Source organism: Manis pentadactyla, chromosome 2 (genome assembly GCF_030020395.1).
Source record: "Manis pentadactyla isolate mManPen7 chromosome 2, mManPen7.hap1, whole genome shotgun sequence".
NCBI lineage: Eukaryota > Metazoa > Chordata > Mammalia > Pholidota > Manidae > Manis > Manis pentadactyla.
Window position 1 is genome coordinate 83,169,281 of NC_080020.1, and position 12,721 is coordinate 83,182,001.

Genomic DNA, 12,721 nt, shown 5'->3' on the forward strand with positions numbered 1-12,721 from the left:
AAAGGCAGCCTTTGGGCTAGTGGTGGTTCTGGGTAAAGTGGACTCTGCACAGACTCTGCATCTCCTTTCTGTCTCTTTATACAGAGTTCCTAAGAGGCAGTCCTTATGTGGTAGCCAATTGGTTTTTCCATTTGGAACAGCTAGCTGAGTGGGGCTGCCCTTCAGAGAAAGCTTCTGATGGTGGCTGAGGTCTATCAGCTCCCAGATGAAAGAGGAAAATTTCCTTTAATTCCTTAGATGGTGGCAGAAGACAAGCCTAATGGTGGATATGGGTCACTGCCTATAGGAGGGCCTCTCTGGCCCAAAAGTGATTAGAGTCTAAACAAGGGAAACTTATCACTGAAGCTTGGCACTCCACACTCAACTTGGCAAAGAAAAGTTCTCTTCTAGCCAAGTAACCAATTCCTTATGGTTTGTTGTTATTATATACAATTTTGGTTTGCATGTAACTTTTTAGGTTTATTAAAAGAGTGTGACGACATGAACTTTGTAACTCAGTATGGTAAACAATTTACAATGTGTCTGAACACTAAGGTCTACATCTTGGCATTGATTTTAGCGAGGAATCAAATTCACTTAAGGTTGTTCCCTAACAGAATTATGCTTTATAATGAAAAAAATGCTTTGTTCTAAAACAAAAGCAGAAAAATATAAAATAAGTATAGAGTGAAATGTTTAAATCTAATTTTTTAGAATGATCAGATTTTAGATAAAAGAAAGGGTGAATTTTTGAAGTCACATGTGGTTTTAATTTACACCGTATTCATATTTTGTGAACTTCTGTCTGTTTGCACACACACACACACACACATGCACACAAATGTAATTAGAACACCTCTTCTCCCCTTTCCTTATATATTGAATTTGATTCCTGGATTCTGTTAACCTTTCCATGTTTGTAGGTGAAGCAACTGGGAGCTTCTAGCTTCTAAGTAGGAGTGTGCTGCTCAGAAACAATGCCACTGAGTACTCAGAGGTGGCATAAACAGTCAGTACTCAGGAGTAACTGAGGAGGGGACCTGGGGAGCAAGGACAGGAGGTCACCTCCTAAGTTCTGCAAGTTGATGATCCATGACAAGTCAGGATTCTTTCTACCCCCACCTCCGTTCTGAGCAACCTGAAGAGGTGGGCTAACATGGAGCTGAGTTTGTCTGGGCCCAGAGAGGAAGACTTGTGTGCACCTGATTGTCTGACAGTCCCAAGAACAACTATAACTCATGTTGACTTAAATGCTGGTTATGACCTGTGGATCCTCGCAGGTCCACTTGGGTGGAGACCCCAGAGTTGATAGCACATAGGAAATAAATGAAAGTGATGCCTTTAAAAACAGTAAAATGCAATAGCATTCCTCAAGGACCACTGGCGCAGTCTTACTTATATAGAGCTTGGTAGAGGGGGAAGAAAATCTTAGACATTACAAAGAGGAGAAACATGATGAAGACAGTGTTGTTACCAATCAGCATTTATAAGAGAGCAAAGGGAAGAAATGGAGGCTAAAGTAAAACAAAGTGACTGCCCTGCTGCGGCAAGGCCAGCTTCTTACCATAGTGTGGGATGATGGCCCAGGCCATGGCAGAGGCATAGATGCCACCGATCATCCAGAACATGCAGAGCCAGCTCAGATGCTCACCCCGCTTCTCTCGGGCCAACACTTCAGCAAAGTAGGAGAACACAGTGGGAATGGCTCCTCCAATCCTGCCAAGAGTTATAGAGAATACATGAAATCAGGACCCGTACACCCATGAGAGGCAAAGAGTAGAACAAAAGCAAACTCTAATGACACGTGCTTTCTCTGTTCCAGCATATTGAGGAATACGTATTCTCTATCATTTTATAACTTTAATATTCTAATCTGTATGTTTAATATAGGTTTATTATCCCAAAACCTTGAACCTGTAATTAAGCTATGTCACCAAAAGGTGGCAGTGGTGTTCTACTCATGTGGCTCATAGCACTCAATTGGCTTAAGATTCTCATGGGTTTTCTGCTCAGGGTTGAATGTTCTATATGATATTTGCCAAAAATTACAATATTTGGTACAATCTGTTGAATATTTTAATGAAAATATTTTTAAAAAGAGATATTATGATATGTTCTGCCCAGGATGTGGTGACTTTGGAAACAGCTTCAAACACTTTTGGGAGACTGCCTGTAGCTGTACTTAACTGCTACCCTACAGCAGCTGGTCCTGCAACCCCCAGAGGCTGATATGTTGACAAACATAGGACCAATGGGGTGACTTCCTAGATTGGCTCTAGTCCCAATTCAGTAGATATCAGTGTTGAATTTAGTACATGTAAAAGGGGCACTGGTAGAATCAAATAAGGAGCTGCTGGTTTAGATCAGTAGAATGGGGTACAGTGCTTCCTTCCAGTCAGGGAAGTTATAAGAGATGCTGATGAAGTTCTAGAGAGAAGACATGAAGAGTGACTTCTACTCAGGTTAGGGTTCTCAAATGAGGGTCTAAGGAATAAAAATTTTATTCATTCTATGGAGATAGTCCATAGATCTCATCAGAATTTCAAATAGGTCTGGACCTCCAAATTTTAAGAACTACTGCCTCAGAAAGTAGGTAGTATGGGAATATATTACTTAAAATCATTTCAAACAACATATAAATTCTTGAAATAAGTATTTTTATAAAAAGATGTGCAACAATATAAACAAATTATAGAGACAACACCTAATGATACAGTTTAAAAATATGTGTGCTGATTTATGTTCAGATTTCTGTAAGGTAAATTACTATTGACATTTCATGTAAATTCGATGTCAAGGAGGAAAACATATTTATCCATTTAGCAACAATTGGTTTCCCATGATTTTGGATATAATAAAGAAGTATTGGCAGTGACCTCAGCAAGTGCAGTTTAGAGAAAGGGTATATCTGTAGCAAACTGTATGTACCAAAGGAACCACAGGATTCATGATGTCACTCTGTGTCAACTGGTAGGTCAAAATATGGCACCGTTTCATGCATTTGTCCCTGTTTAAAGTGATGCGATAGTTACCTACTCCTGGATATGGGCAGACCAGTTAGACCAGTGTTTTTCAATCTGTGGGCTACAAAATTAATTTAGTAGCTATAAATAGCATTTAAAAAATTGAAATGAAAATATTTCAGTGCAACTCAAGTAAAAAGGGTAAGCGTGATTTCATGAAATTTTTGTCTTAAAAATACATATAATTATGTATACATATAGATGCATGTGTATATATATGTATGCACACACACACACACACACACATACATATAAAATGAGCTACAATGTGTATCTTAGTAGGAGTTGCTACTCAGAGATTAAAAATCACTTAGAGCATCTCTATTCCCCTGGGCTATAAATGTGGCAGTTTACCTAAAATCCTTAGAATTATGACTCTATGTGACTTCCCACACAGCACATGACAATTTAGTGCCATCACATCTGGGGTAGCCAGCCAGCTGCAAGTCCATCAGCCAGATCCCCAAACAAGAAACAAATGTATGTGGCGGTAGTTAGAGCTGGCTTTGTACCACACCACATCAGACTCACACAGTTCTGTGCCTGGCTTCTTGAGGACCTCAAACCATGGACAGCTAGTTCAATTTTAATAGTGAACAAAGTTATGAACAGATTTAAAGTGGTTTTATGACAACACACAATTTTAATGGGAAATAAAATGTCTGTGTCATAAGTCATTTAATGCTACAGCTTTTCTTGCCTGATATGAAGAATCTGTTTCTCTGCACTATAAAATCTCAGGTCCCTAATTTGTGCCTTTAATTCTCAATGCACAAAAGAGTTCCATTTTTATTGACTTTTCACATCCTACCTAATGTTTTGTCAGGATTCTGGACATACTGTATATAAGAGTTATAAATAGCTCCTTTGCAAAGTTCTTCAGATTCAGAGAACCATAAAACAATCCAAGCATTCTTTCACATTTCTTATTGTGGGGTGATCATCTTGGGAAAACATTGCTCCTCATGTTAGTGTGACCTTGTGAAGGCACAGCTGAACATCAAGATATGCCAGGCCACTCTGAACCAAGATCAATATGCTCCAGGGTAGCCGAAGTGGCAAGTGGAAATCTGTAAACATGCCTGTTTGTTTTAAACAAATGATTGTCACTTAAGAGAATACCCACTTTTAGGAGCATATAAACAATCTAGCTGGTTTTGATTTAATGCCTCTTCTTTAAGATGGCTATTTTTGCATGGATGTCTTTCAATATCTGTTTGTAAAGCAGCTTGCAAAGAACTCTAGTATCAATGGATAAATGAATCTGAAAAATGAGTGAGGGACTCTACTCAAATCCTTTGCAAAATTCTTCAGATTCAGAGAACTATAAAATGATCAAAGCATTCATTCACATTTCTTATTGTGGGGTGATCACCTTGGGAAAACATTGCTCCTCATCTTAGTGTGACATCATTTAAGCAGAGAAGAAACAGTGATGTGAGCTGTAATGTTAACTATTGCTTACTAGTATTTCATACCTCATCAAAGTGCTTATATACTGTTAACATTGACTTAAGTCCCTTGAAAATGTGGACTATATCATATTCATCTTTAGAGCCCCATTACCTGGCTTACTGGACATGCAGTAAGTGTTTCCTCAGAAGAGCTTAATTTCACAAAGACTCCCCAGTGATGGAGGTGGCACTCCAAGCCCCTGGATCCATCTGTTCTGATGACCAGAACATTGCCAATGAATGGACACATACATTGTATGTCCTGGGTCAATAAAACCACCAGAGAAATTAGGGGTGCTGCGATGGAAGTCCTGATAGCAATGGAGCCCCAAAGAGGTCCCAAATTTCTCTGTGATTAGGTTATCATGGTCTCCCATTGACCAGATGCCTTAGCAGACAGAGTTCACTGGGGACCCTAGGCAGAGGATTATGTGAAATTCTCTAGGGTATTCCAGGGGCTTCTAAAAACACCTCAGTGCCTTTCAGAAAAAAGTGTTGCAGAGGAGGAGCCAAGATGGCGGCGTGAGTAGGGCAGGGGAAATCTCCCAAAACCATATATATTTTTGGAAATACAACAAATACAACTATTCCTAAAAGAGAAACCAGAAAATACAGTACAACAGTCAGGCTACATCTACACCTGCGAGAACATGAAGGGGTTAAGATATAATCTGCGGCCCAGTGGGACCCAAGAGTGCCCCCCACCCCAGCCCACTGGTGGGAGGAAAGGAGCCAGAGCGGGGAGGGAGTGGGAGCCCAGGACTGCTAAATACCCAGCCCTAGTCATCCACACCAGGAGCCCAGACACAGAGTGCATGGTGTGCTGGATATTAGGGAAATGAAACAGTAAAACCTGCGAGTGGGTCCCCACAGCTGGCACCCCTAGGACAAAAGAAAGGTGAGTGCTTTTTGAAAGTCTTAAAGGGACAGGGGCTCCACAGCTGGACGGAATCATCCCAGCACACTTGGTCCAGCAGGCTGGGAATCCCAGGGAACTTCAGGCACCCTAACCCCCTGGGTGGCAGCACAGCTCTGAAGGCCCTCACAGTGCTAAACAACCTCCTTTCCATTCCCCCTCCAGTGTAGCCCCACCACAGCCAGGAAGCAGCCTGAGAGCAGCTGCCCTGACAGAAGCCACCCATAGCCTCCTCCACAGCCACCTGGGCCAGAATCAGAGGCCCCGTCAGCACATGGCTGAATGGCACAGAGGAAACTGGGAGAGGGCATGAAGGGTCACCGTTCTTGCAGGAGAGCACACCCGGAGCGCCTGCCATGCTCTGCAGGGCTCTGGGCTGTGCCAATGTCTGCCCCGCACACTGCGGCTCAGGAAATAAAACCGGAAGCTGCTCCCCATAAGCAGGTAACCGGCACAGGCATCAGAGAAGGTCAAGGCAACCACCAAGCAGTAAGGTACTTTGTTCTCCCACCTGACACATGGGCCAACTGCCTACAACTACCTCTATAACCATGAAAAGGCAGAAGAATTTGATCCAGTCCAGAATTACCCAGACAACCCACGAGAGGGAGCCTGGGGAGATAGATTTAACCAATCTTCCTGAAAAAGAATTCAAAATAAAGGTCATAACCATGCTGATTGACATGCAGAGAAATATGCAAGAGCTAAAAAGATCAAGTTGGGAGGGAGAATACAGAAATAAAACAATCTCTGGAAGGATTTAAGAGCAGACTGATGAGCTGCAAGATGCCATTAATGGAATAGAAATCATAGAACAGGAACACAGAGAAGCTCAGGCAGAGAGAGACAAAAGGATCTCTAGGAATGAAAGAATATTAAGAGAACTGTGTGACCAATCCAAACGAAACAATATCCACATCATAGGGGTACCAGAAGAAGAAGAGAGAGAAAAAGGGATAGAAAGTGTATTTGAAGAAATAATTGCTGAAAACCTCCCCAAACTGTGGTAGGAAATAGTCTCTCAGACCATGGAAGCCCACAGATCTCCCAACACAAGGGACCCAAGGAGGACAACACCAAGACACATAATAATTAAAATGGCAAAGATCAAGGACAAGGACAGAGTATTAAAGGCAGCCAGAGAGAAAAAAGGTCACCTACAAAGGAAAACCCATCAGGCTATCATCAGACTTCTCAGCAGAAATCTTACAGGCCAGAAGGGAGTGGCATGATGTATTTAACGTAATGAAACAGAAGGGCCTTGAACCAAGGATACTGTATCCAGCACGATTATCATTTAAATATGCAGGAGGGATTAAACAAATCCCAGAAAAGCAAAAGTTGAGGGAATTTGCCTCCCACAAACCACGTCTACAGGATATTTTAAAGGGACTGCTCTAGATGGAAGCACTCCTAAGGCTAAATAGATGTCACCAGAGAAAATAAAATGACAGCAAAGAAAGCAGACCAACCAAATACTAACTAAAGGCAAAAAGTAAAATCAACTACTCACAAAAGCAGTCAAAGGAAACACAAAAGAGTACAGAATAAAACGCCTAACATATAAAGAATGGAGGAGAAGGAATAAGAAGGGAGAGAAATAAAGAATCATTAGACTATGTTTATAATAGCTTAATAAGTGAGTTAAGTTAGACTGTCAGATAGTAAAGAAGCTACCCTTGAACCTTTGGTAAGCACGAATCGAAAGCCTGCAATGGCAATAAGTATATATCTTTCAATAATCACACTAAATGTAAATGGACTGAATGCACCAATCAAAAGACACAGCATAATAGAATGGATAAAAAAGCAGGACCCATCTATATGCTGCTTACAAGAGACTCACCTCAAACCCAAAGACATACACAGACTAAAAGTCAAGGGATGGAAAAAGATATTTAATGCAAACAACAGGGAGAAAAAAGCAGGTGTTGCTGTACTAGTATCAGACAAAATAGACTTCAAAACAAATAAAGTAACAAGAGATAAAGAAGGACATTACATAATGATAAAGGGGTCAGTCCAACAAGAGGATATAACCATTATAAATACATATGAACCCAATACAGGAGCACCAACATATGTGAAACAAATACTAACAGAATTAAAGGGGTAAATAGAATGCAATGCATTCATTTTAGGAGACTTCAACACACCACTCACTCCAAAGGACAGATCCACCAGACAGAAAATAAGTAAGGACACAGAGGCACTGAACAACACACCAGAACAGATGGACCTAATAGACATCTACAGAACTCTACACCCCAAAGCAGCAGGATACACATTCTTCTCAAGCGCACATGGAACATTTTCCAGAATAGACCACATACTAGGCCACAAAAAGAGTTACAGAAATTCAAAAAGATTGAAATACTACCAACCAACTTCTCAGACCACAAAGGCATAAAACTAGAAATAAACTGTACAAAGAAAACAAAAAGGTTTACAAACACATGGAGGCTTAACAACAAGCTCTTAAATAATCAATGGATCAATGAACAAATTAAAACAGAGATCAAGCAATATCTGAAAACCAATGACAACAACAGCACAATGTCCCAACTTCTGTGGGATGCAGTGAAGGCAGTTCTAAGAGGAAAGTATATAGCAATCCAGGCTTATTTAAAGAAGGAAGAACAATCCCAAATGAACAGTCTAAAGTCACAATTATTGAAATTGGAAAAAGAGGAATAAATGAGGCCTAAAGTCAGCAGAAGGAGGGACATAATAAAGATCAGAGAAGAAATAAATAAAATTGAGAAGAATAAAACCATAGAAAAAAATCAATGAAACCAAGAGCTGTCTCTTTGAGAAAATAAACAAAATAGACAAGCCCTTAGACAGACTTATTAAGAGAAAAAGAGAATCTACACACATCAACAGAATCAGAAACGAGAAAGGAAAAATCACAACGGACCCCACAGAAATACAAAGAAGCATTGGAGAATGCTATGAGAATCTATATGCTAAGGAGTAGGAAAACCTAGAAGAAATGGACAACTTCCTAGAAAAATACAACCTTCCAAGACTGACCAAGGAAGAAACACAAAATCTAAACAGACCAATTACCAGCAATGAAATTGAATCAGTAATCAAAAGACTACTCAAGAGCAAAACCCCTGGGCCAGATGGATTTACCTCGGAATTTTATCAGACATACAGAGAAGACATATTACCCATTCTCCTTAAAGTTTTACAAAATATAGAAGAGGAGGGAATACTTCCAAACTCATTCTATGAAGCCAGCATCACTCTACTATCAAAACCAGGCAAAGACCCCACCAAAAAAGAAAATTACAGACCAATATTCCTGATGAACAAAGATGCAAAAATACTCAACAAAATATTAGCATACCAAATTCAAAAGTACATCAAGAGGATCATACACCATGACCAGGTGGGATTCATCTCAGGGATGCAAGGATGGTATATCATTTGAAAATCCATCAACATCATCCACCACATCAACAAAAAGAGGGACAAAAACCACATGATCATCTCCATAGATGCTGAAAAAGCATTCGACAAAATACAACATCCATTCATGATAAAAATTCTCAACAAAATGGGTATAGAGGGCAAGTACCTCAACATAATAAAGGCCATATAGGACAAACCCATAGCAAACACCATACTTAATAGCGAGAAGCTGAAAGCTTTTCACCTAAGATCAGGAACAAATAGGGATGCCCACTCTCCCTACTTTTATTCAACACAGTACTGGAGGTCCTAGCTCAAGCAATCAGACAAAAGAAAGAAATAAAAAGCATCCAGATTGGTAAAGAAGAAGTCAAACTGTCACTATATGCAGATGACATGATACTGTACATAAAAACCCTAAAGACTCCACTCCAAAACTACTAGAACTAATATCTGAATTCAGTAAAGTTGCAAGATACAAAATTAATACACATAAATCTATTGCATTCCTAGACACTAATGATGAACTAGCAGAAAGAGAAATCAGGAAAACAATTCCATTCACAATCGCATCAAAAATAATAAAATACCTAGGAATAAACCTAACCAAGGAAGTGAAAGACCTATACCCTGAAAACTACAAGACAGTCTTAAGAGAAACTGAAGTGGACACTAACAAATGGAAACTCATCCCATGATCTTGGCTAGGAAGAATGAATATTGTCAAAATGGCCATACTGCCTAAAGCAATCTACAGATTCAATGCAATCCCTATCAAAATACCAACAGCATTCTTCAACGAACTGGAACAAATAGTTCAAAAATTCATATGGAACCACCAAAGACCCCAAATAGCCAACGCAATCCTGAGAAGGAAGAATAAAGTGGGGGTGATCTTGCTTTCCATCTTCAAGCTCTACTACAAAGCCACAGAAATCAAGACAATTTGGTACTGGCACAAGAACAGACCCACAGACCAGTGGAACAGAATAGAGAGTCCAGATATTAATCCAAACATATATGGTCAATTAATATGTGGTAAAGGAGCCATGGACATACAATGGGGAAATGACAGCCTCTTAAATAGCTGGTGTTGGCAAAACTGGACAGCTTCATGTAAGAGAATGAAACTGGATCATTGTCTAACCCCATACACAAAAGTAAATTCAAAATGGATCAAAGACCTGAATGTAAGTCATGAAACCATAAAACTCTTAGAAAAAAACATAGGCAAAAATCTCTTGGACATAAACATGAGTGACTTCTTCATGAACATATCTCCCTGGGCAAGGGAAACAAAAGCAAAAATGAACAAGTGGGACTATATCAAGCTGAAAACCTTCTGTACAGCAAAGGACACCACCAATAGAACAAAAAGGCATCCTACAGTATGGGACGATATATTCATATATGAAAGATCTGATAAAGGGTTGACATCCAAATATGTAAAGAGCTCATGTACCTCAACAAACAAAAAAGCAAACAATCCAATTAAAAAATGGGTATAGGAGCTGAACAGTTATCCAAAGAAGAAATTCAGATGGCCAACAGACCCATGAAAAGATGCTCCACATCACTAGTCATCAGAGAAATGCAAATTAAAACCACAATGAGATATCACCTCACACCAGTAAGGATCGCCCCCATCCAAAACACAAATAACAACAAATGTTGGTGAGGATGTGGAGAAAGGGGAACCCTCCTACACTGCTGGTGGGAATAATGTAAATTAGTTCAACCATTGTGGAAAGCAGTATGGAGGGTCCTCAAAAAGCTCAAAATAGAAATACCATTTGACCCAGGAATTCCACTTCTAGGAATCTACCCTAAGAATGCAGCAGCCCAATTTGAAAAAGACATATGCACCCCTATGTTTATCGCAACACTATTTACAATAGCCAAGTAATGGAAGCAACCTAAGTGTCCATCAGTAGATGAATGGATAAAGAAGAGGTGGTACATATACACAATGGAATATTATTCACCCCTAAGAAGAAAACAAATCCTACCATTTGCAACAACATGGATGGAGCTAGAGGGTATTATGCTCAGTGAAATAAGCCAGGTGCAGAAATACAAGTACCAAATCATTTCACTCATATGTGAAGTATAAGAACAAAGAAAAAACTGAAGGAACAAAACAGCAGCAGAATCACAGAACCCAAGAATGGACTAACAGTTACCAAAGGGAAAGGGACTAGGGAGAATGGGTGGGAAGGAAGGGATAACGGGGGTGGAGAAAGAAAGGGGGCATTATGATTAGCATGTATGATATGGAGAGGCATGAGGAGGGCTGTGCAACACAGAGAAGACAAGTAGTGACTCTACAGCATCTTACTACACTGATGGACAGTGACTGTAATGGGGTTTGTGGGGAGGACTTGGTGATGGGGGTAGTCTAGTCAACATAGTGTTCCTCATGTAATTGTAGATTAATGATACGAAAAGTGTTGCAGATGCTATAATTAACATCAATAAAATATTTCAGTAATAGATAAAGAGTTTTCATGTCTTACAATATAATTTTGTTCCTAATAGTGTTGAAGAAAAAGATATCACTCCCCCACCCATTTTTATAAGTAGAAAAAAAGTAAGTTTCCCATTGTAATTCTACAGCAATATTTCACTGTTTTGTGTAAGGGGTTAATACATTTCCTTATTTGTTTTATTGTACTAAGATACAGTGCCTGAGAATACATGAAAAGATAAAAAAATATTTCAATGGCAATTCTCAAATTCCCATGAATCAGTGGTTCTCAAAAAGGGTTGATCTTGTTTTCCCCTCTCCCAGTAGACATCTGACAACATCTGGAAACATTTTTAGTTGGCACAACTGCTTGGCATATAGTGGGTAGAGACCAAGGCTACTGCTAAAAATCCCTGGATACACAAGACAGCCCCTCACAACAAAGACTCAACTAGCCCAAAATATTAACATTGCTGAGGTAGAGAAACTTCTGCAATGGGGATTTAATATGAAAGCTATAACTTGTCTAACATTAAAAATCCATAATGTCAGGCATAAGATGGTTATCTTTTCCATTACCTGATCTCTAAATTCAGTTAACATGGAGGCCTTCTTACTTCACATTATAAAATGATCAGTTAGCTACTACTGAAATTTGCTCAAGTTCATTTTCAATAGAATGTTTACATAAACAAAGCAATCAAATCAGGGTCACTTATAAAGAATTTTTCTCAGGTTTGGATAATAAGTCTCTTTTACTAGTTGTCAAAAAGGGTCAAATCTTAATTATCCTTGTAATAGGAGGCAGAGAGGGAATCATAATTGAAATCCATACTCTCCCTAGGTGGAAGATTAGCCAGATAGAAAATAAATGAAATAGAACAGTGATATTTGGAATTTCTGAGTTAGAGTTACTTCCCAAGTCATATTAATTTTAGTTGTTTGTACCTTCAATTATAGAAATATGAAGAAAGAAAAAGACCAAATTAAAACACATTTCTGGAACAAGTTGGGCCCCCTCCCATCCCATTCTACATGCATGTGTACACACACTCTCATACACACACACACACACACATGCACAATACCTTAAAAGTTGTGCATAAACTCAAGGATGGCATCTGGTGCTTGTCATGAAACACATTTATTTTCTTCAGTAATCTAAGGCAAATTCACAAGTGGGATATTACGTAAGGCAAAGGGCGTGTCAGCTTTACAGACAAAATTTCTCCTCTGTTGGGAACATGAGACACCTTAGGCACATCAGTTTAGCATAGCAGGATGAAGGAGGGCACCAAAAATTCCTATCTGCACAAATATCACTCAGAAACGGGGAAGCCTGACTGTCTTAAGGCCTGTAAATTTCACAGCCACACCTATTACTCCAGGTCATGTGGTGCTGCGGGATGGGTTTGTCCCTGTACCTCATCATGCTGATTTATGCTGGCTATTGAGGCAA

The 12,721-nt window shown here is 39.5% G+C and overlaps 1 protein-coding gene across 1 annotated transcript in view; it reads right to left on the minus strand.

The window, feature by feature from the left end:
- The window catches only part of SV2C (synaptic vesicle glycoprotein 2C), a 215,849-nt gene that overhangs the window by 94,186 nt on the left and 108,942 nt on the right, over positions 1-12,721 (minus strand). Inside the window, exon 4 of the mRNA XM_036886085.2 lies at positions 1,544-1,695. Within this exon, the coding sequence (XP_036741980.2) occupies positions 1,544-1,695 (152 nt within the window). The remainder of the gene's footprint in view (positions 1-1,543; positions 1,696-12,721) is intronic.